General features: G+C 45.3%; 2 protein-coding genes across 3 annotated transcripts; both read left to right on the top strand.

The window, feature by feature from the left end:
* The first annotated feature begins 1,033 nt into the window (after positions 1–1,033).
* On the top strand, positions 1,034–16,760 carry LOC124010402 (lysine-specific demethylase 2A-like). The gene is given in 25 exon segments (XM_046322807.1): positions 1,034–1,339; positions 2,069–2,107; positions 4,578–4,716; positions 4,913–4,991; positions 5,144–5,190; positions 5,315–5,493; positions 7,304–7,410; positions 8,099–8,192; positions 8,368–8,521; positions 8,594–8,709; positions 8,852–8,978; positions 9,071–9,384; positions 11,003–11,080; positions 11,237–11,303; positions 11,306–11,490; positions 11,565–11,705; positions 11,929–12,018; positions 12,786–13,031; positions 13,137–13,169; positions 13,279–14,294; positions 14,459–14,599; positions 14,601–14,617; positions 14,938–15,084; positions 15,300–15,515; positions 15,602–16,760. Coding segments are annotated over 24 exon segments (3,951 nt in total). The 5' UTR covers positions 1,034–1,339; positions 2,069–2,071; the 3' UTR covers positions 15,784–16,760.
* A 349-nt stretch (positions 16,761–17,109) lies between these two features.
* On the top strand, positions 17,110–27,904 carry LOC124010403 (ankyrin repeat domain-containing protein 13D-like). Of its 2 annotated transcripts, none has more exons than XM_046322809.1 (16): positions 17,110–17,971; positions 18,107–18,242; positions 19,652–19,776; positions 20,213–20,258; positions 20,423–20,566; positions 20,733–20,922; positions 21,056–21,122; positions 21,219–21,300; positions 21,382–21,443; positions 21,559–21,689; positions 21,803–21,960; positions 24,526–24,639; positions 26,363–26,535; positions 26,748–26,782; positions 26,903–27,127; positions 27,317–27,904. In XM_046322809.1, the coding sequence occupies exons 1-16, from the start codon at positions 17,888–17,890 to the stop codon at positions 27,378–27,380; spliced, it is 1,836 nt and encodes a 611-aa protein (XP_046178765.1). In that variant the 5' UTR covers positions 17,110–17,887; the 3' UTR covers positions 27,381–27,904. The 2 variants fall into 2 exon arrangements, with proteins under 2 accessions (XP_046178765.1, XP_046178764.1); XM_046322808.1 differs by having other exon boundaries at positions 17,114–17,971; positions 26,694–26,782.
* The last annotated feature ends 49 nt before the right edge of the window (positions 27,905–27,953 follow it).

The raw sequence follows: 27,953 nt of genomic DNA, 5'->3' as shown, positions 1-27,953 counted from the left end.
GGATTCTTTGTGTCCCAGAACTAAGGTATTGTATGTCGATTGTCGATTTTAGAATAAGGCTGTAACGTAACAAATGTGGAAAAAGTCTTAATTTTCCTCACTGCTTCTAATTTCTCATTCAGATGACAGTGTGGTAACCTAGAACTAAGGTTTTTAAGATCCCATGCACAATGAGATTGGTGCCCCCTGCCAATGACAGTAGGACATTGTGGTACCAAAATGTAGGCGAAAACATTGGGTGAATATTTGGGTTAATGATTCAATGACTTATGTGCAGAAAAAATATGTATGAAATTATATATACTTGAGCACAACATTCAACAAATATAGTTACAGATGTGACTCATGGTCAAAATCCTTAATTTACCAAGTCATGTATTTTTTTCTTCATGATGTGTGTGCGTGTGGTCGTTCATACAATGTTGTTTCTTGGTATGCTGTGTCAGTATGTAATGTGCTGAAATGTTAGTGAAGGTCTTTTCAGTGATGAGTGGTTGTCAGTCATCCAGTGTGGTTGTTCTGTAATAGAACGTTCTATGTGTGCTATTAGTGAACCTCTTGTCTTTAATTCTCTCTTTTTCCTCTTGTCTTTAATTCTCTCTTTTTCCTCATCTGTTTAAGAAACGTTTTATTTCGTTGACAGGTGGCATTCAAATACTTTTTGAATGGGATGGAACAACTATTGTCCCTCTTACTATATGTTCCCTTGTCCTTATGACAATGGTCTTTACTGGGAATCTTCAGCCTCACTATGTTCCGATATGATTGGTTTATGTACATAAGTTGTTCCCCATAGTAGTCTTATGATAGGCTCTCTTGTTGACCCTATTTTGACACCCCAGCGAATAATGTTTCGCTCACGTCGGTGGTCTCTACTGCCATAGGCTGTCACACCACGTGGGGCGCAGTTTAAACAGCTCTACAAACCATCTCTCGGAAAGACATAACTTTTACCCAATCACAACCTTCCTGTGTTGATTTATTCATGTACTATTGGATGGCAGTGTTAATCCTGGGGCTGGTCTTTCTGTTTGGGGGTGGTGTGTGTGTTTTATGCTCAGCTGAAAATGGCGGATCGAAGCAGATCGCTTTAACTTTATCGCAAAATAACCAGGATAACAAACTACAAAGCTAAAAATATATAAGATGGATACAAAGTTCAGCGATAACTTCTAGACGCCGCGCTACGGGATAACATACAGACCACAACAACCCAATGAGTTATTTCAGTGGGAAACTTATCTCAAAAATAATACGTTAGCCATTTTCCGATTAGGAAGCTAACGTTAGCGCAATGATGGCTAACTAGCTAACGTTCCGTGAATGAAGACGCTAAGACGTAAGTTAGATCATTTCATCTACATAAAGATAACCCATAACTGTAACTAACATTATACGATCATATTGTGCTGGGTATGTTGACTAGGTAACGGTAGGTTATTAACTGAAATTGCGCCCGAACAGAGCAGGACCACTAGACACTCAAATGTATTCGGGGAAGTTAGCTAGCTAACAACAGTCTCTTGTAGCTAACGCGTTAGTATATGTAAATAGCATAGATAGCACTCGCTAACAGCCTCTGCTGAAACTTGGTCAGTTCTGTAACATTATCCAAGGATAACGATATGGTTAAATTTTCTTGCAAAAAAAAGTATAATTTGCATGTGCCCGTTTGTCAACAATAATAATTAGTTAACGGTGGCTAGTTGACGTTTAGACAACTAACGTTATTTGATTGTTATTTGTTAGCTTCAGTAACGTTACTTAGCTAAATACATTTGTTACCGTGTAGCCAGTTATTTAGTACTTAGCATTAACTTGCTATGTCATAATATTAAGTCAGTTTATATATAACGTTAGCCAAAATTTAGCTAACCTTATCCTTGTCCTGATACTGAAGCTGGCAAACTGTCAATCCAAGCGCCAGAAGTTGAGTGTTTTATACTCATAAGTAAACAATTGGCCTATAGTTTGGCTCTCAAAAGCTGCTGTTAACTAATTTAACTGCTCAATTAATTTAGGCTGTTCATGGCATTGTGGTTTCTCAACGGTCTCATTCCTGTCTTAGGTCATGGAAGACCAAAACCCCCGTTACAGCAAACGCTTGGTAAGTACAGTCTAATTAATAGCTACGTGTTGGTGTGTTAGCTAAAATTGTTTTGCAAGTTGTATTTAGCTAGTTTCCCTAAAGAAAACGACTGTTGCACCGGTAACAAGCTAAATCAACGAGAGTGTTGTGGATCTGTTGGCCTGACGATAGACTGGATGCGTGTCAGTGGGTTCAATGTAGGGTCAGGTTCAAGTTCACTGTTGTCTGACCTGATAATGCTTGCTCATGTCGCTTTACATTAGGTGGGGCTTTTTGTTACCATGCCGCGACTTAGACCCATTTAGGCTTTTCTAAAGGGTGTATAAAATAATAATAATAATAATAATAAATCAAATTGGCCATTAAAAATAATCCACAGAATTATAGATAATAGTGGAATGTTTGTGTGGGTCTTAGAATGTATAGTTGGTCAAGATATAAGAATAGTTGCAGAACAATAGGAAACGGCATGCGGGGTGTTTTGAGTAAAGATAATACCAGGCATAGCCCGGGTTTGGTGGAACAGGATGGGGGTGGGGTGTTGTGCTGGACCCATCTGTCTAGCCAAGATATGAGAGCAGGGGGTGAATGGAAGTAAGTGGGGTGGGGATAAGGCCCTCCTTCTGTGATGCCCACGCAGACCATTGCGTGACTGAATGACTGATCTGCAAAATCTTCCTGTTTGTTATGAGTCTTTGTGCCTTTGAACAGGGTTTGGTAGTAGGTGCCAGGTGCACCGGTTTTTGCAGAGCTGCTGGGTTTTTCCACACTCAATAGTTACCTATGTGTATCTAGAATGGTCCACCACCCAAAGGACATCTAGCCAACTTGACACAACTGTGGAGTCAACATGGGCCAGCGTCCCTGTGGAGCGCTTTCGACACCTTAGAGTCCATGCCCAGATGAATTGAGGCTGTTCGTTCAACTCTATTAGGAAGGTGCTCCTAATATTTGGTATACTCAGTGTACATTGGTGTGTTTCCCGATGTTAAATGGCTAGCTTGTTAGCAATGCATGCTAGTAGCGGTCAATCGGCGACGTCCCTCGCTCAAAGACCTTAAAGGCTCTTGCTCTTCAAGGCCCACTGCTTTTGTTTGTGTGGCGGCAGTTGATATATTCAGAGGGTCCCTGGTTCAAGCCAGTGTTGTGGCAAAGAGGGACAAAGGCAATACTGTTACATGTGCATGGTCTTAGCAGAAATCTCATTCAAAGTGATAAAAGTAGGGCTGTGACGGTCTTGGAATTTGAGGTTACGGTAATTGGCCAGGCGAATGTACACACTTGTTTACATGGATATGCTAATAAAACCTATTTGAAACAAGCCATTACACTTCATTATTATCATGGCATTCCATTATCATTATTCAGGTTATTACTTATTATCTTTAATCAACAAATCTGTAGCAGTTTTATATTGACAACATTAAGAGTCAAAATAAAGATGCATACTTTCCTTGTCCTTGTCTGTTGGCTTTTCTGCATATAATATATATATATATGTATATATATATCTCGACGCAGAATACAATTCAATCGGAGTCCGATGGGTTTTTCCCGAAACATTCGCATAACGTTACAAACCTTGTTGCTGTGGTCATTCGATGGCAGTGGCATGTGTTCTTCAAAGAGAGGATTCCGTAATGACAGAAATAATGTAGCCGGAGCTACAGAAAACAGGCCTTTTGCCAGATTCAATAATGACAGGAGCATTTGATTCTTATGAAAGAGATGCAGTCCAGACGGTAGTTTCCTAAAAGTAGCCCATCGGCCTATAGAGAGAACCGGCAAACTCACGCACAACCCCATAAAAGCACCTGTCAATCAATGCCACCAGCATATGTCAACACAAGCAAATAATTCTCCTTTCCTTAAAACGTATTAAAAAACCTAGGCCTGCCTTAGGCTTTCGGGAAGTACGCTATAAGATAATGTATTGACAAGGAAGGTATGAAGTGGACAGCAGAGCTATATTGTGAAGATGAAATTGACCATTAAAATAGAAACAAATACACGCAAAATGTCCATAGCCTATTTATCACAACGATGATTATCAAGGCAGAACACATTGGAAATATTTTTCAAATACTGTGAGGTACTGTTTTGATTTGAATGACTTAATGTGTGAGGTGAAGAAAAGCTGGGCACTTTTCTACATTTGACATTTGCCAGGTACCCCCACGCATCTCGTGAATTTGCTGCCTGAGCATCAAAGGCGAGTTGGAAAGAGGACGAGATGGAGACCGTTTAATAGACAGACTAGGCTAGCAAAACAATTGCTTATAATCGTTAGTAAACACTCACTTAGTAAACTATATATAAATATATATATATATTTTTTTTTATCCTAAAATAAATGTAGGACTATTTAAACAGGTTTGACAGTTATTTTATTTTCATGGCTGTCTTTGTCCATAACCATCAGTTACACGGTTATTCAATTACCATCACAGCCCTGGATACGAGTTGAGTTTTTGCTTTATGTCACTAGCGTACGGGGACGCGGCGGCGCTACCTCGATGACGGGATCTCGGACGATGAGATTGAGGGGAAGAGGACCTTTGACCTGGATGAGAAGCTGCAGAGTGACCGGTTCAACTCCAACCTGGTTAAACACATGGAGGGAAAAGGTCAGAGGTCAAACCAAGCTATGATATCCCTTAAAGGCGCTATCCCAGTTTCTCCTATGTTATGATCTTGACCTGGAAAAGCTTGTTGGTTTTGTAATCTGGAAAAAGAACTTGGCCCTAATTATGGTTCTACTTCTTTGATTACTTTTGGTGTGCCTGCCCTGCATTGTTGAGGGTAACGTGTGTTTCTCTGCAGACTTCACGTTCGAGTACATCCAGAGGGAGGGGCTGAGAGACCCTCTGATCTTTGAGAAAAAAGACGGCCTCGGCTTAGAGTAGGTCACTCTTAGTCTTCTAATTATCTAGCCCACCTCCTTCTCTGCAGATCTGTGGGAGATGGAAATATAACTGCTGGCTCACTCTGATTCTCCAGATTTATTTAACACCCCTCTCGCTCTCTCTCCCTTCCTCTGTCTTATTCTGTCAGGATGCCAGACTCTGATTTCAGTGTGAGTGACGTCAAGCTGTTTGTAGGTAAGGCCCAAACTATGAACACTCTTATGAACTCATGGCTGCTCATTTCATCTGCATTTTGAAACAGTGCTGCAGGGCCTGTAAGTAATTCTCCCTGCCCTTTGCCTGACCCCTTCTGTCATAGGCAGTCGGAGGATGGTCGACGTTATGGATGTGACCACTCAGAAGGGCATCGAGATGTCCATGGCCCAATGGCGGCGGTACTACGAGACCCCGCCTTCGGAGCGAGATAAGCTCTATAACGTCATCAGCCTGGAGTTCAGTCACACCAAGCTGGAGAACCTGGTGAAACGACCCACCTCGGTAAGACACATGCAGGCGCGCGCACTCACACACATACCAGTAGTGCTGAGTGAGGAACCATCATTATATACACTACCGTTCAAAAGTTTTGGCTCACTTAGAAATGTCATTGTTTTCGAAAGAAAATCACTTTTTTTTGTCCATTAAAATAACATAAAATGTTGTAAATGACTATTGTAGCTGGAAATGGCAATTTTTTAATGAAATATCTTCATAGGAGTGCAGAGACCATTATCAGCAACCATCACCCCTGTGTTCCAATGTCACGTTGTGTTGGCTAATCCAAGTTTATCATTTTAAAAGGCTAATTGATCATTAGAAAACCCTTTTGCAATTATGTTAGCTGAAAACAGCTGAAAACTGTTGTGCTGATTTAAATGAGCAATAAAACTGGCCTTTAGACGAGTTGAGTATCTTGGAGCATCAGTATTTATGGGATCAAATCCATAAATGCTGATGCTCCGTATGTGTAAATTCCATAAAAGATCTGCTGTTTCCAGCTACAATAGTCATTTACAACATTAACAATGTCTACACTGTGTTTCTGATCAATTTGATGTAATTTTAATGGACAGAAAATGAGCTTTTCTTTCAAAAACAAGGACATTTCTAAGTGACCAGAAATGTTTGAACGGTAGTGTATATTTTTCAGTTATTAAATATCTAAATTACTGTTCAATTACTTTAATTCCATTTTTTTTTTGTAAGCCCAACTCGCTGTTTAATTAACGAAAGAAATCAAGTCCAGAACTATGTGGGACGCTGGACTGAAGGGAGTTGGGGTTTTCATTAAGCTAATATTCAATTTAATTCAGCACAGAACCCTAGAAAATGACTAGTGTCCATAATCCATTTCACTTGTTTTTTCCTGGGTCAAACAGAGAGGAAGAGGCGAACTGTTTCACTCTCGCCAAAACCAATTTGTAAGTTGCTCTGGATAAGAGCGTCTGCTAAATGACTTAAATGTAAATGTAATGTAAAACCTGTCCAAAATAATCCCAATGTGTTTTGGACTTAAGCTTGTCGCCTGCCTTGTCGCCTTTGGGACAACGACTCCCATTGTTAGGCCGGAGACATGAGCATTTCTTCATTATATTCAGATCTCTGGACAGATACACGTTTACGCCTGCTACGTTATGTTCGATATACACAGGCCATATGAGAGAGGAATGTACACAACACAATGAAGAGAGACAGAGACGGTTGAGGAAGTTATATCTTATCTACTTTGACAAACTAGTAGGATGACTAAAGAAGGTACAGTATGGGGGAGAACAATGTTAGATGGCCTGGCTGACTGACTGCTCCTGGCTGAGCAGAGAAGAGAGGAGGATTTCAAAGAATGAGAAATAATAAAGTCATCAAATAAAAACGAAGTAATAAACACAACTGAACTATTGTATTTCATAGTAATTTCCTATTTTTCTATTGATGTTTATGCAATGTGGATCTGATCAGAGGCAAGGTGAAATTTTAGTTTTGGCAATTGAATGTTCACTATTTTTGGCTTTGGAATTTCCATTTAAAAAGCTCAAATCACGGTAGTGTCATTATTTCATAATGCATTTAATGTTTAAAAAAATAATCAAAGTCGAAAAATTGTGATAATCTTTAAATAGTCGAACCAAAACCGAACCGGCCTCGAAGCAATAATCACTCAGTACTACAAACCAGAAAACCTTGTCAAACACCAAACAATCACATAGCAAGTTCAGGTGTCTGACCATTGTAAACACTGGGCTATCACTTCCACAGAGCCCTGGACAGTCAGTGGTGCATGTCCCTGCTGACCTTCCCTCCCTCTCACCAGGTGGATTTGATCGACTGGGTGGACAACATGTGGCCAAGGCACCTGAAGGAGCGACAGAGAGACTCAACCAACTCCATCATAGACATGCAGTATCCCAAAGTGCAGAAGTGAGTCCCGAACCTGCACCGTTTTATGGCTTTCATTCCACATGTACTCAACCACTTCATTTTTAAATGTTTACCCTTCCGTAACAATGCGGTGTTGGCCTCCCGGGTGGCACAGTGGTTAAGGGCTCTGTACTGCAGCCAAGAGTCTCTGTGCCACCAGAGACTCTTGGTTCGCGCCCAGGCTCTGTCGTAACCGGCCGCGACCGGGGGGTCCGTGGGGTGACGCACAACTCGCTTAGCGTCGTCCGTCGTCCGGGTTAGGGAGGGTTTGGCTGGTAGGGATATCCTTGTCTCATCGAGCACCAGCGACTCCTGTGGCGGGCCGGGCGCAGTGCACGCTAACCAAGGTTGCCAGGTGCACGGTGTTTCCTCCGACACATTGGTGCGGCTGGCTTCTGGTTTGGATGCGCGCTGTGTTAAGAAGCAGTGCGTCTTGGTTGGGTTGTGTATCGGAGGACGCATGACTTTCAACCTTCGTCTCTCCCGAGCCCGTACGGGAGTTGTAGCGATGAGACAAGATGGTAGCTAGTAACAATTGGATACCACGAAATTGGGGAAAAAAGGGGTACAATTCCAAAAAAATAAAATAAAAAATAACAATGCAGTGTTTGTGCTTGGAGTTCATTTAACACATGTCTTTGTTTTTAATGATGGTTGATGTATGGTGTAAAGATGTATATTCCTTCAGGTACTGTCTGATGAGTGTCCAGGGCTGCTTCACAGACTTCCACGTTGACTTTGGTGGTACATCGGTCTGGTACCACATCCTGCGGGGGGGCAAGGTGAGAACTTGAGCCTTGGACGTGTCACGTTTTGAATCGCCACAGACTTCAATAGAACATAATTTATCCTTGGCCAAGATGGCTTCCATTTGATTCTAGAGTTACGAACGTTTAGGACTTACTAGTATTTTATTGCATCTCTATGGCTATCTCGACCTTTGACCTCCTCCTGTAGGTGTTCTGGCTGATCCCACCCACACCCCAGAACCTGGAGCTGTATGAGGACTGGGTGTTGTCAGGGAAACAAGGGGACATCTTCCTGGGAGACAAGGCTCGGGACTGTCAGAGGATTGAGCTGAAGCAGGGCTATACCTTCATGATCCCCTCTGGTACGTACACACACTGATACACACAGTACCTTTTTGTTCCCCCATCTAACCTCCTCTACTGTTGATGTCTAGGTTGGATCCATGCTGTGTACACCCCTGAGGACACGCTGGTGTTTGGGGGAAACTTCCTCCACAGCTTCAACATCCCCATGCAGCTCAACATCTACAACATTGAGGACCGCACACGAGTGAGTACACTACCACACGCACACGTGTCACGCAGAACTCCACCGCACTAGTACTACTCAATGGGGGGGGCTGACTATTACATGTTGACTACAGGTGAGAGTAGTCCCTTCCCTTCAATATCTCATGTGTTCTGCTGTCCAGGTCCCGGCTAAGTTCCGATACCCCTTCTACTATGAGATGTGCTGGTACGTGCTGGAGAGATACCTCTACTGTCTGACTAACACCTCTCACCTCACCCCTGAGTTCCAGAAGCACTCGCTTGGTGTTGGTGAGTGTACACACACACACACAACGATTTATATTTTTCTGTCTCTCATTTGTCTTCTCGTTTTAATCTCTGTTTTTGTCCCTCCCTCTCAGGTCTGACTCGAGACTCCTCGGAGAACAAACTCAACGGCCACGTGAAAAACGGCACGTCGGAGGAGAATAAAGACAGAGACGATGATGAGGAAGGAAAGGAGGAGGAAAGGGAGAGCAAGGTCAAAATGGAAGAGAGCGACGAGGATGTCTCCCCCGCTCTGGTTGCCACTAAGCTGGGGGTGAGGGTAAACCTGACCCCCCTGGAGCTGGAGGGGCTGTGGAACCTGCTGGGGAAGCTGGAGGAGCTGCCAGCCCACAAGAAGTGTGTCCCTGCAGGCATCCGCAACGCCCCCGCCCTGCTCCACGACATACGGGTGGGTACAGGGCACCAGTCTGGAATATAATAATGTCATGTATCCCTTTTAGCAGATGCTTTCACCTCAAGTCATTTACAGTAGTGTGCACACACAGGAAACTGCCAAAATAAAGGAAATGTCAACATGGTCTTAGGCCAATTCCCACAAGCGTAAAGGGTTATGTGGAAGGGGCTAAATTTGAAATGTTTCTTAGAGAAGAAATATTAAATGCATAACCATGGTAACCATAACCATTTATTTGACCAAAACTGTTGTGTCCTCAACTTATCAGACAGAAGACTGAATCCCAAAATTTTGTGCATTTTACATTTACTGTACTTTTCGAAGCATTTGGTTGATAACAAAATCTGAAAATATTCTGGATACATTCAGTAACATAAGAATATTCCTAGAAAATGTGGGGTAGGTGCAAACATAAGACATAACGTCAACATGGTCATAGTGTTGGTGCGCATAGAAAGGAGGTATGGGTGCGTTCTGGTGCGTGTACCGCTGCAAATTTTCTTCACAATAGACAGTCTTATTCTGTTCAGAGTAACCCTGGATATGACACCATTTAATTGTCCATCAAACACACTGATCATAAACGTTTACACAAGCTTTCTGATATGGAAATGTGAAGTGCATGTTTGGACTCGCAGGTGTTTGGCTTGCTACTATTATTAATAAAATCCTCAACGTCTTATCTTTCAAATTACATAGAGCCCTTTTAATTTACAGCATTTCCCTCACTCTGACAATTTGCGATACCCAAGTTCAGAACGGCTGTCAGTGACAACCCATATAGCGCTGTGAAGCACAGAGCCTGAGCTCTGATGTCGTTTAGAGCACGTTACTGTAGAGCCTCTGCACTGCACAGCCTCTGCGTGCCAATTTAGGCGTTTATCAGTGCCAAAATCTGCCGTTTTCAACCCTTATACGGGTACGAGTGTAAAGGGTTTTAATAGGGTGTTGGGCCACCACGATCCTACAAAGGTGGCTTGAAATATCTGATTACATGTGCTTTTTGGCTGTTCAGACAGCAGGTAAAAGTAGAGATTGGAATCTGATCTGCAGATAAAAAGGATTTGAGTCACTTCACACTGCCAGAGTGTGAACACTTTAGAGACTGACCCAGAAAGACTCACAGCTGTAATCGCTGCCAAAGGTGCTTCTACAAAGTATTGACTGGGTTTAATCTAATCCAAAATAAATGTACCTTTTTTTATTTTTATGTTCAAATTTTTCTTCCACTTCGACATTGGTATTTTCTATAGATCGTTGACAATTTTATCAATTTTAATCCCACTTTGTAACGCAACGAAATGCACAAAATTTCAAGCACTGGACTTGGTATGGGTGGTCCCAGCAGGAATCAAACCGAAGATCCTGATGCTGCAAAGGGCACCATGCTCTGCTAACTGATCTACACAGGACCCGTTTCTATCTGCAGGCGTCTGAGGACAGCGGGATTCTACGGGTTACGTTTTAATATCCACGCAGCGTGCAACTTTCAGTGCCTGACCAGTACATTTGCTTCATTCTCAGTGGATGTTGGAACAGTGTCTCAGTGTCTGTCTGTCTTTCAATCAATAGTCTTGACTTGACCTTTTTACGTGTCTTGTGTCCTGTTTAGGCTCTTCTGGAAGACCACCGCAACGACGACCCCAAGCTGTCTTACACTGGGAAGCCCATCGTCAAGTGGCCCAAAAGGGTGAGCCAAGAGGGCACGTGCCTCTCGTACACACGCGTTCAAACACTCACCCGACATGCACGCGGCCGTACATGCGTTTAGTCACCACAGTCAAGCCCTCAACACAGGGCAGATGTCTCAACTTTCCTCCCTTCTGCTCCCACCTTCCCCGGCCAGCCATCGTGGTACCGGCCCCCTTCCCCCTCGCCGGTGGACCGCCCGCGCCCGGCCATCCCCACAAGCCCGCCATCCCGCGCCCGGCTCGGGCCGCCACCTCACTCTCGGCCCTGAGGCGGCGGCGCGTGCGCTGCAAACGCTGTGCGGCCTGCCAGAGGGAGGAGTGCGGCGAATGCAACTTCTGCAGAGACATGAGAAGGTTCGGAGGACCCGGGCGCATGAAGAAGGGCTGCATGATGCGGCAGTGTCTGGCTGTGAGTATCCAGTGCACCACCTTCACGCCCTGTGTGTGTATAGCATGTTGACCGTTGTCTCTCCCCGTCTCCAGCCGGGCCTGCCCAACTCGGCGGTGTGTGTTCTCTGTGGAGAGGGCCAGGGGAAGCAGGAGCTGGCGGACGCTAGCCCATCCTCCACAACCCTGATGGAATGCTCCAACTGTGCTCAGATCGCCCATCCCGACTGCATCAAGGTGACCAGGGACCAGCAGATACGTGGATATACCTGTACTACAATGTACACTGTAAAATCCCTCTTGTGCAGCATGTACTTCTAATACATATTTTCTTTCGTATCCCACACGAGGGGGTCCCGAACTCAAATGGCCCTTGAGGATGATGGCGGTGTTATAGGTGCTTATAACAATCCTCTGTGTGTATGTCAGGTGTTTATAGCTGTTCATTGTCCTCTCTCAGGTGCCAGGGGAGGGCAGGATCAACAAGGACCTGCCCAGCTGCTGGGAGTGTCCCAAATGTTACCAGGACAAAGATGGCTCCTCATCAGAGGTATCCCATAATTTCTTTATTGGCATGGGAAACATATGTTCATTAACCAAAGTGAAACGAACTGTCAACTTTCAACTCATAAAAGTTTCAAAGGAATAGAGACGTTTCAAATGTCATATTACAGAGTGTGAGGCGCGCGTGTCTCTCTCGCTCTGTGCGCGTGTCTCTCTCGCTCTGTGCGTGTGTCTCTCTCGCTCTGTGCGTGTGTCTCTCTCGCTCTGTGCGCGTGTCTCTCTCGCTCTGTGCGCGTGTCTCTCTCGCTCTGTGCGCGTGTCTCTCTCGCTCTGTGCGCGTGTCTCTCTCGCTCTGTGCGCGTGTCTCTCGCTCTGTGCGCGTGTCTCTCTCGCTCTGTGCGCGTGTCTCTCTGCTCTGTGCGCGTGTCTCTCTCGCGTGTCTCTCTCGCTCTGTGCGCGTGTCTCTCTCGCTCTGTGCGCGTGTCTCTCTCGCTCTGTGCGCGTGTCTCTCTCGCTCTGTGCGCGTGTCTCTCTCGCTCTGTGCGCGTGTCTCTCTCGCTCTGTGCGCGTGTCTCTCTCGCTCTGTGCGCGTGTCTCTCTCGCTCTGTGCGCGTGTCTCTCTCGCTCTGTGCGCGTGTCTCTCTCGCTCTGTGCGCGTGTCTCTCTCGCTCTGTGCGCGTGTCTCTCTCGCTCTGTGCGCGTGTCTCTCTCGCTCTGTGCGCGTCTGTTCTTCTGTCCCTGTAAGATGATACCCACCAACTCTATTAATACCTGTTTTGTGATGTTGCCTCTCTCTTTTACTCTCGGTCTCAGTCGTCCAGCAGTGATGAGGACAGCATGGCGTCTACAGGTTCTCTCACTACGTCAAAGCATGCCCACCGGGAAGGGATAGGAGTAGAGGAGGCAGGAGGTGGGGTGAGGAAGGGGCGACGTGGCAGACCCCCCCTGACGTCCTCTCTGTCCCAACGGAGGGCGCCCCCTCCCTCCCAGCGGCTGCTACTGCAGCAACAACAGAACAGGAAGAGAGCCGGCGCACTGGAGCTACGACTCCGGAAGAGTGTGAGAGAGGGAGAATGAGAAGGGGGGCGGCGTAAGGTTTTTTTGATTCGTACAATACTTTTACACCAAGTCATCTAATTTTAAATCTCTGTCTTTGTGTTGCAGATCAAACTGGAGCGCAGCAAAATCTTACAGTCGGTATGCACATGCAGCCTATTTTAAAGCGCCGTATCTCTCTAAAACAGTGTGTGATTATTTTTTTTAAAGCATCGTTTTACCTATTCTACTCCTCACCACCTCTCTACAGAAGCAGACGTCATCTCTGGAGCGTTCTCACAAGCTCCTGGGCTGCCAGCGTCTGGCCCACCTCCAGAGAGGGGTGTCCTCTCGCCTTCACTCCCCCGTCGGCAGACTGTCCCGGGGCCGTGGGTCCTTCAGAGGCTCCCCTACAGGCGCACGACTCCAGCCCCCCCAACCCTCCCACAGCCTGGACCCCGCAGGCAGGGGAGATGGGCGCAGGGGGCAAGGGCGAGGAGTAAGGCTCAGAGGAGGAGCAGCAGGAAGAGGACAGAGACATGGTGGAGCAGAGGAAGAGAGTGATAGCAGTACCAGCAGCAGCAGCAGCAGTAGTAGTGATGAGGAGGAGGACAGGGATAACGGCGTGCGGAGTGGCAGAGGGGACAAAGAAAACCGGCCGCAGAGACGAGTAACAGCCAAAGAAGATGAGGGGAGTGGGGAGTCCAACCAAAACGAAGAAGAAGAGGCGGCGATGGATGAAGACTGGAGGGAAGGAGGACAGGCACAGGCGGAGCCACCGGTCCTCGTAGTTTCTGACATTAGCGACGACCTCATGAAGGGCTCGTATCTCACTGTGACCCTTCAGCCGTCGAGGGCCAAACATGATCCAGGGGCCATCGTCCCCAAACTGGAGGCTGCAGTCACCCCCCGCCCTGCCCCTCCCGGACAGATTTACACACCACGCAAGAATCTTGCCCGACCACCACTCAGGAACCACGCCCCAGACCTTGCACGCTCAGATAGACACACACACATCCGGGGAAGCAACATACACACTGGCGGCTCCCATGAAGACGAGAGGAGAACGAGGCCGGGCAGACCAGATAGGACAAACAACGGTGCTTCCTCCTCCCGGGTTCCTCCTCTACACCTCCCTCTGTCGGCTTTACACGATGGGGAGAGGGAGGTGGCGAATGGAGGGAGCGAACCGGGCTGTGAGAGGGAGGTGTGGGTATCAGTCTTCCGTTACCTGACTCGTGCTGAGCTCTGTGTCTGCATGGCCGTCTGCAAGAACTGGTACAAATGGTAAGAGAAACATTTTAGAATGCATTTTATACACACACATACACACACACACGCAGTGATAACTGCCTTTGTTTCCGTAAGCGCTGTGGTAACTATTCGTGTCTGCATGTGCAAGAGTGTATGGGTGCTTGATAAAAAAACTTTTGAAATGTGTTCTTGTGCAGGAGCCTGGATAAGAGGCTGTGGATGAGGATCAATCTGACCGTGTCTAAAGCAATCAGTCCTCAGGCCCTGTCGGGCATCATCAAACGCCAGCCAGTCGCTCTGGACCTCTCCTGGACCTCCATCTCCAAGAAACAACTCACTCGTCAACCGCCTGCCAGGTACAGACACAGACAGACAGACAGACAGACAGACAGACAGACAGACAGACAGACAGACAGACAGACAGACAGACAGACAGACAGACAGACAGACAGACAGACAGACAGACAGACAGACAGACAGACAGACAGACAGACAGACAGACAGACAGACAGACAGACAGACAGACAGACAGACAGACAGACAGACAGACAGACAGACAGACAGACAGACAGACAGACAGACAGACAGACAGACAGACAGACAGACACAGACCCACCTGAACTATTACTCATATTGGAGAGGTTATTCTCTCTCCCTCTCTCTCTCTCTGGCTCAGGGCTGAAGGATCTCATGTTGTCTGGGTGCTCCTGGTCTTCTATTTCGGCTCTGAGCTCGACCAGTTGCCCCCTCCTGCGCACGCTGGACCTGCGCTGGGCCGACGGGGTGAAAGATGGACAGATCCGAGACCTGCTCAACCCCCCAGGTGAGAGCCACCCCCCCAACACAGTTTTCTGTTTTGAATTAAGTACTGTTTGGATAAATCCCTTGTCATACCACGTTAATTAGCTATGTCCCTCTGGAGTCAGCAGCGGACACATATTCTCAGTCCTCCGTTCCTTCTTCTTTCTTCTCTCCCGCTGTCGCCCTCCTGTCACCTCTTTCTGCCCTAATCCCGTCCCCCTCTCGGTCTCTCTCTAGGGTGTGATAACCGCAGTCAGCTGAGGAACATGCAGTCTTTCCGTCTGGCAGGGCTGGAGATCAGTGACTCCACTCTGAGGCTGGTGATCAGACACATGCCCCTGTTGACCCGTCTGGACCTGTCCCACTGCGGAGGCCTCACGGACCAGTCCATCAACCTGCTCACTGCCGTGGGCTCCTCCACACGCAACACACTCACTGAGCTCAACCTGGGGGGTAAGCCTTGGACTCGCACAGCACACACACAGGATTGCTATTGAGTCGTCTTTCATATTGAGCACCGCTGTGTCTCTATCTTCCAGGCTGCAGTAAGCTGACAGATGCGTGTCTGCGGTACCTCCGCCGGCTCTCCTGCCTCTCCCTGCTGGACCTGCGGGAATGCAAGGGTGTCTCCCGCAAAGCCTGCGAGGCCTTCATCTCGGAGCTGTCCGTCAACACACTCTACTGCCTATCAGAGGACAAGCTGATCCAGAGGATATCCTAGAGGCCCACCGCCTCTGTCTGGGACAGGGGGGTTACAGGGAGAGGTCGGGTACAGAGAAAAGACTGTAGAAGAAGGACAAGGGAGGCCTAAAAATCCCCCAAACTCTCAGAAGGGAGTAGGAGAGTGATTAGTTACTACACACTTAGTGGGAGAAGGGTTTCTTTCCATGTTGTATACATTTTTTTGACTAAACCAGACACGAGACTCAGGTGTTTGCGTTCAGGCGCCGACGCTACGTGATTAAAGTGGGGAGGTCGGGGGTTCCCGTGAAGGTGGCTGGGGGTGCTAGGTGTCATGCCCGACAGGGTTCCCTCCTTACCCTAGTGGTTCTAAGTGCTTTATGACAGGCCGTCTCTAACCCAAAAGGTGTTGGTTGTGGGCTAACTCTTCCAGGAGTACTTTGGTCAGGTCGCCCCATCCTGAGACAGGGGTGCGCCTATGAGGGATTCAGGGATGGCGCGAGAGGGCAATCGACGTGATGACGAGACCAAAACCAGGGTGGGGTATGAATGAAAGGGAGAAGGGGGGTAAATGGTGTGCTCTCAAACAGTTAGAATTCAGGTGCTATCACTCCCAAAACTCTCCCTGTTTTGTACAAATATGAATCTAGGACAACTGTCTCTATTTTAGGAAATGCCCCTCACCCCACTTTGATGCATTTTCTGTTTCCCATGGATAAAATGTGAGTTCCTTTCCGTTTCACCTGATAAGATTCAGTGTATAAATGTATGATTTGCGGTCATTATTCTGCCCTGTTACCATTCAGCCTAGTGCTTCTAATGGATACTTATTTCTTACCCACCTCACTGCCAAATCTAAAAAGAATATAAATATATACTTTTGTCTAAATGTTTCCCTATTTTAGAAGATGAAGAGAAAATCCAGTAGCACTGTAATTATTTTCAGAAATCTTTTTCACTTATGTTATTATTATTATTATTATTTTTTAGAAAATTAAAAATGAAAGATCAACTGTGCCAGATGTAAGTGATTATTTTGAGGGGCTGATATTACAGAACAGGTCCACATATGTGTAGACTCTCATTTAACATTGGGTTAGTTTGAGCACGTGAGTGATATGGTCCTGGGGGATCTACAGGGTTTGCCAACTTTTATTCCAATGTCAGGTGATTTGGTGAATTCGGTGTGCTGGGCTGGAACAAGAGCCTGGGTCCCCCAGGACCAGAATTAAAGCCTGCACACATGTAATCCCTACTTTTATTAGGTTAAGAGATTCTCACCATGGCCCCACCACACTACTAAGCAGCTGGTGTAAAAGTGGGATAGTGAAGTTGTGTACTACGTACCCCTTCGATTGTATGGCAATATGCATCCCGCCCTTCCCTCCAACTGCTAGCCATAACCTGAAGCTGAAGCGACGCGAAAAATAAATTAATAATACAAACTGGGGTGCATTTTGTCGCAGATGCCGCGGTCTGTTTTTGTTAATACTAGACTGTTTGTAATAGGGTTTTGTTGTTCCCTGGAATATTGTGATTGGAATGAACACCGAAAAGACGCATTGATATCATCGGATGTATCATCGACTCGAGTGAACTGGATGTGAAATCCAAATAGGCCGTATATTGGTCTTATTTTGACAGCACAGGATTAAAAAAATAAAAAAAAACATCGAGAGGGTGATGAAAGGAGTTGCTAGTTAGCTAGCTAACACATCGTCAGAACTTGAGTCCATCGTTTGTTACAACCGGTATTGCGAGACTAATGGTTGACATGGTCAGGCGTGCAATGTCAGCCAGCTAGCTGGAATGGAAAATAAGAACTGTCATGATTTTAGCCAAGTAGTGTCATGATTTTAGCCAGTTAGCTAGCTTACCTGACTAACGGGTAGAAGAGAGCTAGCTAGCCATGTATTTCAAACGGTAATAATCATAGCTTCTTGTTAATTGCGTTAGCTACGTTGCTAGTTACCCGTTTTATCCCGTAGAATATCGCTAGCTTGCGTTTTTCTTTAGTGCACGTGTACTTCCACGTTTCTTCCCGCTGTAAATCACAAGTTTTCTGTAACGGGAAACACTGACAGCTGGCCAGCAAGTTGCTAGGTAACATCATTAGCTTGCTAGCAGCTAGCTATAGAAAAACAATGGCTCAAGAGGCGTTTCCTTTACATTTTCTGGTTTGGAACAACCAATACATTGAGCTTGAACGGGAACTACAGCAAAACGAGGTAGGTCAACGGGGCGGGAGGTAGCAACATCAGTTTATTTTCTTTTTCAGCCATTAATGTTTTGATTTTAACAGCTGCCGCACCGCTGAGAGGCGTGCCCGGCTTTCATGACCCACCAGGGCTGTTTTTCCACAGGAGAATGTGGAGCGTTTAGATCCGCGGGGGCGCACCCCGCTAGAGCTGGCGGTGTGTCTGGGCCACCTTGAATCAACCCGTGTGCTGCTCCGACACTGCGCAGACCCGACGCACTGCAACGCGCAGAGTTGGACTAGTGAGTGTATAAACTGGGGAATGACTGGGAAGAATAGTGTTCTCCATAAACAAAGCAGAGTCATTTATATTGCAGTCTGTTTGAAGGATAGCTATGTGGGTTAATATCGTGTGTCTGTGGGGTCGTTCCATTTGAGTTCAATTACGTTTTGACCGCACACCTTTTGGTTTGAACAAAACTTTCCATATTTATATTTGCCCATGGTAGAAATGGTCAGAGTGACTTTTTTTGTTTTGGCATTCAGGTCCATTCAGGAGATCAAGGTTCTCAAAGGGCGTTTAGCTGCCCTACTCTCCTTGAAGTCTATGGTACCACAAAGATCGTTGGAGGTCCACACATCAGATAATGTTGACTTGAATTAGAATATCAGTTGTTTTAAATAATAGTCGGTCTTCCATAGGAAGATTCTTAATAGCCTCTTCGAAAACCAAGCTTCCCTAAATGTAAAGCCTGGTGAAGTCCATTTTAGAAAATGAGCTAAATAGGGGTTGGAGCCCACTGTAAATCAGTGACACCTCGCAACAAGTCAAACGAATCAAATGCCTTGGTTGGATGGAGCTGGTGTAATGAGCTAAAGGAGGACTGACTCATTAATGTCTGGAATGGAATTAATGGAACAGAGCCAAACATGGTTTCCATGTGTTTGATACCGTTCCATTCCAGCCATTACGATGAGCCTGTCCTCCTATAACTCCTCCACTGGGGACAGTGCACGAGAGTGGGTGGGAAAACGCTTATTTTAAAACCTATTCAAAATATGTATGCCGATTTTGTGCGTAGAGCACACTTCTGGCAAAACAGAATTCATTTTTTCCTCCAGGTTCTCTTATGTTTTCTGGTTGCAAACTAGCATACGGAACAACTCTGCAAAATGTGTCTTTCTGGGTCTGAAAAAAGGATGAACATGTGGGGGAGGGTTTGTTGAAATGTAACATCCAATAAAACAGCGGTCCATTCAAACCATTTTGGCCAATACAAAATTCTCCACAACTCCAAGGGAGGCGTGACAACAAACTGATTTTGAAGGTATGGCTACTTGAATCTAGGGTCTAAGCTACAACATATATGAAAAAAATCTGAGTTCACCCATTAAAGGTTATATTTTTTAAATGCTTTAAAATAAATTATAAAATAGTTTGATAACCTTGTTTGTAACCTTTTTTAAATGATTTCAAACTCAACCGTTAATATTTTCCAGTGATGAGGACTTGGATGTCTCATGGTGTTGTGGGGTATGCAAAATGGGTCAACTTTGAACTCCTCTTGCTCCTGAATGTTTTGGCATTTAGGTACAAACATGTACTTTCTGACCACTTCTACCATGCCTAATTGTGCATGGACAATTTTAAAGTCAATAGGGGGTGCGGTCAAAAAGTGATTGAAATCAAATGGAATGACCCTATGTCCAGTTTTGCAGGAGGCAGTGAGCACAGGGGACCCCGAGCTTTGTCAGCTGGTGCTGCAGTACAGGGACTTCAAGCGAGCCACAGAGAGACTGGCTGGCATCCCAGAACTGCTCAACAAGCTAAGACTGGTAAGACCGGTAGCGCAGCGGTTAAGCGCGTTGGGGCCAGTAACTGAAAGGTTGCTGGTTTGAATACCCGAGCCGACCAAGGGAAAAATCTGTCGGTGCCCTTATTGCTCCTGTAAGTCACTCTGGATAAAAGTGTCTGCTAAATGACTAAAATGTAAATGTAACACACCGAAAGGTTGCTAGATCGAATCCCCAAGCTGACAAGATAAAAATCTGTCGTTCTGACCCTGAACAAGGCAGTTAACCCACTGTTCCTAGGCCGTCATTGTAAATAAGAATTTTCTTAACTGACTTGCCTTGGTAAATAAAGTTTTAAATAACTAAAGAAAAACAATTTGCAGTCTTCAGTTCATCCACAAAAAACACACAGAGGTAACACACCTGTCAATCAGATACACCATTGCACAGATACCTGAAACACACTCCCGTCTTTCAGGCCCGGGATTTTTACGTGGAGATGAAATGGGAGTTCACCAGTTGGGGTGAGTTTCCGATGTTCTCCCAGTGGTCGGTTTCAGCACCCCACAGATGATTAGCTCCCAATTCTACTATCACTGTTATGCACTGAAATGTTTGCAGTGGTATTAATGCCACAAATTCTCTGTCCCCCTCTCCCCATCCATCTCCCCCTCCTTTCCTCGCTCAGTACCCCTGGTCTCCAAGGTGTGTCCCAGTGATGTGTACCGTGTGTGGAAGAGTGGCTCGTGTCTGCGGGTTGACACCACTCTGCTGGGCTTCGAGCACATGACCTGGCTCAAGGGCCGTCGCAGCTACATCTTTAAGGGCGAAGGTATGACCCACTGGTGATATGGCTAGTTATTCCACACTGCGTTTCATCTGTTGCATTTCTGTTTTGGAATGCGTAGTAGCCTCATGGTGGTTTGTGTTGTTTCCATAGCTACCGGTTGAATGGTGATGTGTGTTTTTGTCTCCATGGGAATGTGTTGTTTCCATAGAGAATGGTGCCATGGTGATGGAGGTGGACCATGACAAGCAGGTAGTGTACACCGAGCCTCTGTCTCTCTCCCCGCGGGATGCCCCATCTCTCCTGGCTGCCATGCTGCCCACCCAGGAGAACACTGCCCAGAGACTCACCTCTCCCATAGTCTCCACACACCTCAACACACGCAACATCGCCTTCGAGAGGTAACACACACACACACACACACACACATCGCCTTCAAGAGGTAGCTACTTCACACACAAACGCACACACAGCCAACATACTCACCTACCTGGTCTCTCTCCTTATGCTTCTCTCCTACTCTTTACTGCACAGGAACAAGTCTGGCATTTGGGGCTGGCGCTCTGAGAAGAGTGAGGCAGTCAGCGGCTACGAAGCAAAGGTGAGCCCAGAGACTCTATTGGACTTTAAAAATGCTTCTCATAAAAAAATTGAGTTTGTTGGCATTTAAAATACTTTTTTATTTGGTTTGTTTCAGGTATACAGCGCCACTAATGTGGAGTTGGTGACTCGGTCAAGAACAGAGCACCTGTCGGACCAGGACAAGTCCAAGAGCAAAGGTACACAGAACACTCTTATGTTTAATTTGTTCATAGTATACATACACCCACAGTGTGGTTCTAACCCTCCTGTCCTCCCAGGCACCAAGACTCCTCTTCAGTCCTTCCTGGGGATAGCTGAGCAGCATACCGCTCATAATGGGGTGAGTTTCTCAAAGACACACCATCACCTCAAGTTGTATGTGGTGGATAGGTGCTTTGATGGATTGACAGATTGACATGCTCATTGGTGTGTCTGTCTCTCCCCATGTCTCTCAGAGTAATGTGTGTCAGTATGCCAGCCCCCATAACCCCACAGCCATCACAGCTGAGGAATACTTTGACCCAGAGTTCCAACTCAACGAACGAGACATCGGACGCCCTGTGGAGCTCACCAGCAAGGTCCAGAGGTACCGCTGTTGCTGTGGCAACAGAGAACTGAGGGAACCATAGCAACCGCACAGTCAAGCACAATATCACCACCATGTTTAATGCAAGTGTCTCTCTTGCGCTCTGTCTCTAGGTTTAAGGCCCATCTGTGGTTGAGTGAGGCTCACCCTCTGTCATTGGCTGAGCAGGTCACGCCCATCATTGACCTAATGGCCATCTCTAACGCCCACTTTGCCAAACTACGTGATTTCATCACCCTGAGCCTGCCCCCCGGCTTCCCTGTCAAAATAGGTGAGGTTTAATACCTAAACTGCCCCCTAGGCCATACCTCCTAGGCTGGGGTCAGGATCTGAAACAGACAGTTCCAGAGATAGGACATTGAGAGGAGGAGGTGCTATCAGAAGAAAAAGGCTTTAAAAAAAAAAAGCTTTACAATTTAGGCTGAAACAAAGTGACGAGTTTGAAGATTTCCGTTCTCTTCACCCTTGCCACCTCACATCTCTCTCTCTACAATTCAATTCAATGGGCTTTATTGGCATGGGAAACGTGTTAACATTGCCAAAGCAAGTGAGGTAGATAATAAACAATAAAAATTAACATTAAACATTCAACATTCCACATTCAGAAGTTTCAAAACAATAAAGACATTACAAATGTCATATTACGTATATATATATATGTGTTTTAACGATGTACAAATGGTTAAGGGTCACAAGGGTTAATAAATAAGCATAAATATGGGTTGTATTTACAATAGTGTTTGTTCTTCACTGGTTGCCCTTTTCTTGTGGTAACAGGTCACAAATCTTGCTGCTGTGATGGCACACTGTGGAATTTCACACAGTAGATATGGGAGTTTATCAAAATTGGGTCTGTTTTCAAATTCTTTGTGGTTCTGTGTAATCTGAGGGAAATATGTCTCTAATATGGTCATACATTGAACAGGATGTTAGGAAGTGCAGCTCAGTTTCCACCTCATTTTGAGGGCAGTGTGCACATAGTCTGTCCTCTTGACAGCCATGTCTGCCTACGACGGCCTTTCTCAATAGCAAGGCTAATGCTCACTGAGTCTGTACATAGCCAAAGCTTTCCTTAAGTTTGGGTCAGTCACAGTGGTCAGATAATCTGACACTGTGTACTCTCTGTTTAGGGCCAAATAGCATTCTTGTTCGCTCTGTTTCTTTGTTAATTCTTTCCAATGTTTCAAGTAATTATCTTATTGTTTTCTCATGATTTTGATTGGGTCTAATTGTACTGCTGTCCTGGGGCTCTGTGGGGTGTTTTTGTGTTTGAACAGAGCCCCAGGACCATCTTGCTTAGGGGACTCTTCTCCAGGTTCATCTCTCTGTAGGTGATGGCTTTGTTATGGAAGGTTTGGGAATCGCTTCCTTTTAGGTGGTTGTAGAATTGAATGACTTTTTTCTCGATTTGGATAATTAGTGGGTATCTGCCTAATTCTGCTCTGCATGCATTATTTGGTGTTCTACGTTGTACACGGGATATTTTTGCAGAATTCTGCGTGCAGAGTCTCAATTTGGTGTTTGTCCCATTTTGTGAATTCTTGGTTGGTGAGCAGACCCCCGACCTCACAACCATAAAGGACAATGGGCTCTATGACTGATTCAAGTATTTTTAGCCAGATCCTAATTGGTATGTTGAATTTTATGTTCCTTTTGATGGCATAGAATGCCCTTCTTGCCTTGTCTCTCAGATCGTTCACAGCTTTGTGGAAGTTACCTGTGGCGCTGATGTTTAGGCCAAGGTATGTATAGTTTTTTGGGTGCTCTAGGGCAATGGTGTCTAGATGGAATTTGTATTTGTGGTCCTGGCGACTGGACCTTTTTTGGATAACCATTATTTTGGTTTTACTGAGATTTACTGTCAGGGCCCAGGTCTGGCAGAATCTGTGCAGAATATCTAGGTGCAACTGTAGGCCCTCCTTGGTTGGTGGCAGAAGCACCATATCATCAGCAAACAGTAGACATTTTACTTCAGATTCTAGTAGGGTGAGGCCAGATGCTGCAGACTTCTAGTGCCCGCGCCAATTTGTTGATATATATGTTGAAGAGGGTGGGGCTTAAGATGCATCCCTGTCTCACCCCACGGCCCTGTGGGAAGAAATATGTGTGGTTTGCCAATTTTAACCGCACACTTGTTTGTGTACATGGATTTTATAATGTCGTATGTTTTACCCCCTCAGCACCACTTTTCATCGATTTGTATAGCAGACCCTCAAGCCAAATTGAGTCGAAGGCTTTTTGAAATCAACAAAGCATGAGAAGACTTTGCCTTTGTTTTGGTTTGTTTGGTTGTCAATTAGGGTGTGCAGGGTGAACACATGGTCTGTTTTACAGTAATTTGCTAAAATGCCAATTTGACATTTGCTCAGTACATTGTTTTCATTGAGGAAATGTACGAGTCTGCTGTTAATATTAATGCAGAGGATTTTCCCAAGGTTACTGTTGATGCATATCCCACGGTAGTTATTGGGGTCAAATTTGTCTCCACTTTTGTAGATTGGGGTGATCAGTCCTTGGTTCCAAATATTGGGGAAGATGCCAGAGCTAAGGCTGATATTAAAGAGTTTTAGTATAGCCAATAGGAATTTGTCTGTATATTTGACCATTTCATTAAGGATACCATCAACACCACATGCCTTTTTTGAGTTGGAGGGTTTTTATTTTGTCCTGTAGATCATTCAAGGTAATTGGAGAATCCAGTGGGTTCTGGTCATCTTTAATAGTTGATTCGAAGATTTGTATTTGATCCTGTATATGTTTTTGCTCTTTATTCATTGTTATAGATCCAAAAAGATTAGAGAAGTGGTTTACCCATACATCTTTCTTTCTCTCTCAGAGATCCCTCTGTTCCATGTGTTGAATGCTAGAGTGACCTTCAGTAACCTGTGTGGCTGTGATGAGCCTGTCAGCTCTGTCACTGTACACACACCAGAGGAGGCCCCCGAGGCTGGTAAACACACACACACACACACACACACACACACACACACACACACACACACACACACACACACACACACACACACACACACACACACACACACACACACACACACACATATATTTACATATATATATACATACATGCAGTTGAAGTCGGAAGTTTACATACACCTTAGCCAACTACTTTTGAACTCAGGTTTTCACAATTCTTGACATTTAATCCTAGTAAAAATGCCCTGTCTTAGGTCAGTTAAGATCACCACTTTATTTTAAGTGTGAAATGTCAGAATAATAGTATAGAGGAGGATTTATTTCAGCTTTTATTTCTTTCATCACATTCCCAGTGGGTCAGAAGTTTACATACAGTGAATTAGTATTTGGTAGCATTGCCTTCAAATTGTTTAACTAGGGTCAAACGTTTTGGGTAGTCTTCCACAAGCTCTCCACATTAAATTGGGTGAATTTTGGCCCATTCCTCCTGACAGAGCTGGTGTAACTGAGTCCGGTTTGTAGGCCTCCTTGTTCACACATGCTTACTCAGTTCTGCCCACAAGGGCTTTGTGATGGCCACTCCAATACCTTGACTTTGTTGTCCTTAAGCCATTTTGCCACAACTTTGGAAGTTTGCTTGTGGTCATTGTCCATTTGGAAGACACATTTGTGACCAACTTTTAACCTCCTGACTGATGCCTTGAGATGTTCCCTCAATATATCCACAATTTTCCTGCCTCGTGATGCCATCTATTTTGTGAAGTACACCAGTCCCTCTTGCAGCAAAGCACCCCCACAACATGATCCTGCCACCCCCGTTCTTCACGGTTGGGATGGTGTTCTTCGGCTTGCAAGCATACCCCTTTCTCCTGCAAACATAACAATGGTCATTATGGCAAACAGTTCTATTTTTGTTTCATCAGACCAGAGGACATTTCTCCAAAAAGTACAATCTTTTCACCATGTGCAGTTGCAAACTGTAATCTGGCTTTTTTTATGGCGGTTTTGGAGGGGTGGCTTCCTTGTTGAGCGGCCTTTCAGGTTATGTTGATATTGGACTTGTTTTATAGATACTTTTGTACCTGTTTCCTCCAGCATCTTCACAAGGTCCTTTGCTGTTCTGGGATTTGTACTTTGATTGATTTGTACTTTTCACACCAAAGTACGTTCATCTCTAGGAGACAGAACACGTCTCCTTCCTGAGTGGTATGACTGCTGCTTGGTCCCATGGTGTTTATACTTGCATACTATTGTTTGTACAGATGAACGTGGTACCTTCAGGCATTTGGAAGTTGCTCCCAAAGATGAACCAGACTTGTGGAGGTCTACAATTCTTTGCTGATTTCTTTTTATTTTCCCATGATGTCAAGCAAAGAGGCACAGAGTTTGAAGGTAGGCCTTGAAATACATCCACAGGTACACCTCGTGTTTTCTCAAATGATTTTCTGGAGCTGTTTAAAGCACAGTCAACTTAGTGTATGTAAACTTCTGACCCACTGGAATTGTGATACAGTGAAATAATCTGTCTCTAAAGAATTGTTACAAAAAAATATATTTTGTCATGCACAAAGTAGATGTCCTAACCGACTTGCCAAAACTATAGTTAGTTAACAAGACATTTTGAGTGGTTGAAAAACGAGTTTTAATGAATCCAACCTAAGTGTATGTAAACTTCCGACTTCAACTATATATATATATATATATATACACACGCTAACTTCACGTCCATCTGCTCGCAGGGCAGGCCCCCCCTCCCTTTCACTGCGAGGTGGACCCCTCTGTTTTTCAACCACCCCCGGACTACACCACTCTTGGTCCGGGCCGCAGCGAGCCAATGAGAGATGAGGATGATAACTTGCTGCAGTTTGCCATCCAGCAGAGCCTATTGGATGCAGGGACAGAAAGCGACCAGGTGAGACAGGAAATAAGTGTTTTTAGAGCTGGCAAATCCATTGTTTAATATAAGTCATTGATCCATATCTTAGATATTTATCAGCTTCAGATTTTCATGATGATTGCCATGGAAATTCAGTAAGTACAAGACATGCATAATAATGCCTCTCTCTGTAGGTGACTATATGGGAAGCTCTGACTAACAGTCGTCCTGTTTCTGGACACATACAGTCACCACTGTATGAGGACGACTCTCAGCTGGAGAGGTGAGAAATCCTACCTCCATTTCCCCTTCCCCTTGTCCATGTTAGATCATGTATTACAAGGCTTGTATTATGTATTACAAGGCCTTTTTAAACTCTCCTCCCGCTACCTCTCTCTGATAGGGTGATCCAGGAGTCCATGTCGATCTCATTGGCTGGTGGTGAGGAAGGAGATCCCGCATCTCCCCTGTCAGTCTCTCCGTCGGACCCCGGAGCCAACTCCCCTCCCTCCTACAGCTCAGTGGCTGAGCCCCGGATGCCGGGAGCGTTTTCCGTGGTGAACAGCTTTGATGAGCAGCTACGCATCGCCATGGAACTCTCGTGCAGGGAGCAGGAAAAAATGGACAGGTGAGAGAGAGAGGGGGGTTTTCTTGCTTTGTTCATTCATTGTTCTCTGACAAGAGGATGAGGAGAGGAACCCATCCTAGAAATTTTGAACATAGTCATGGAGAGGGGCATTAATAGGATGGAAGGAAAAGGATTTTAGGTGATTGACTTCCAGTTTCTATGCCAATTGACTTGTGTTTCCTGTTACAGGGTGAGGCAGCAGGAAGCGGAGGAGCTGGAGAGGATCCTTCAGCTTTCGCTCTTAGAGAAGTAGCCACGGCGACGGCAGAGGATTGAGGAACAAACGTGTTAATTTATTGCTTTTTTTAAAAATCCTGCAATGTTAAATTATTTTATTGTTTATTTGATGATGTCTTACTGGGGCACTGAAATAGTACGGGTACAGTATTCAGGGATGGAGGGAGTTAGGCATGGTACTGGCCGCAAGGTGGGTAAAAGCAATAGGGTGGAAACTGCTTTGTGGGCAATTGCCATATTTGCTGTCGCCTGTCCAGTGGGAATGAGCCGGGGAGAGGTTGTCAAACTAGCACTGAGGCTCTGAGAGCAGATACTTTTGGATGGATGAAGAGGGAAACGTTAACATCACTTTGCATTTTGCTTTTTCACAACCCTGCTGTCATTATTTTGAGTGATAAAAATCCTTTGACCTATGATACAAAAAAATGCTTATATTAGATAATTATTGGGGAAAAAATGATGTTATAGTGTTTAAAACAGAATTATGTTGGTTGACTCTTGCGCGTGACTTGGAAAATACATTTACTCAATGTCCCTGAAGCATTGGTGTGGTAGTCCATTTCTGAATGTGTGTGTAAAGATGAACCAT

This window comes from Oncorhynchus gorbuscha, linkage group LG23, assembly GCF_021184085.1.
Source record: "Oncorhynchus gorbuscha isolate QuinsamMale2020 ecotype Even-year linkage group LG23, OgorEven_v1.0, whole genome shotgun sequence".
Lineage (NCBI taxonomy): Eukaryota > Metazoa > Chordata > Actinopteri > Salmoniformes > Salmonidae > Oncorhynchus > Oncorhynchus gorbuscha.
This window is presented reverse-complemented; position numbering and strand designations above follow the sequence as displayed.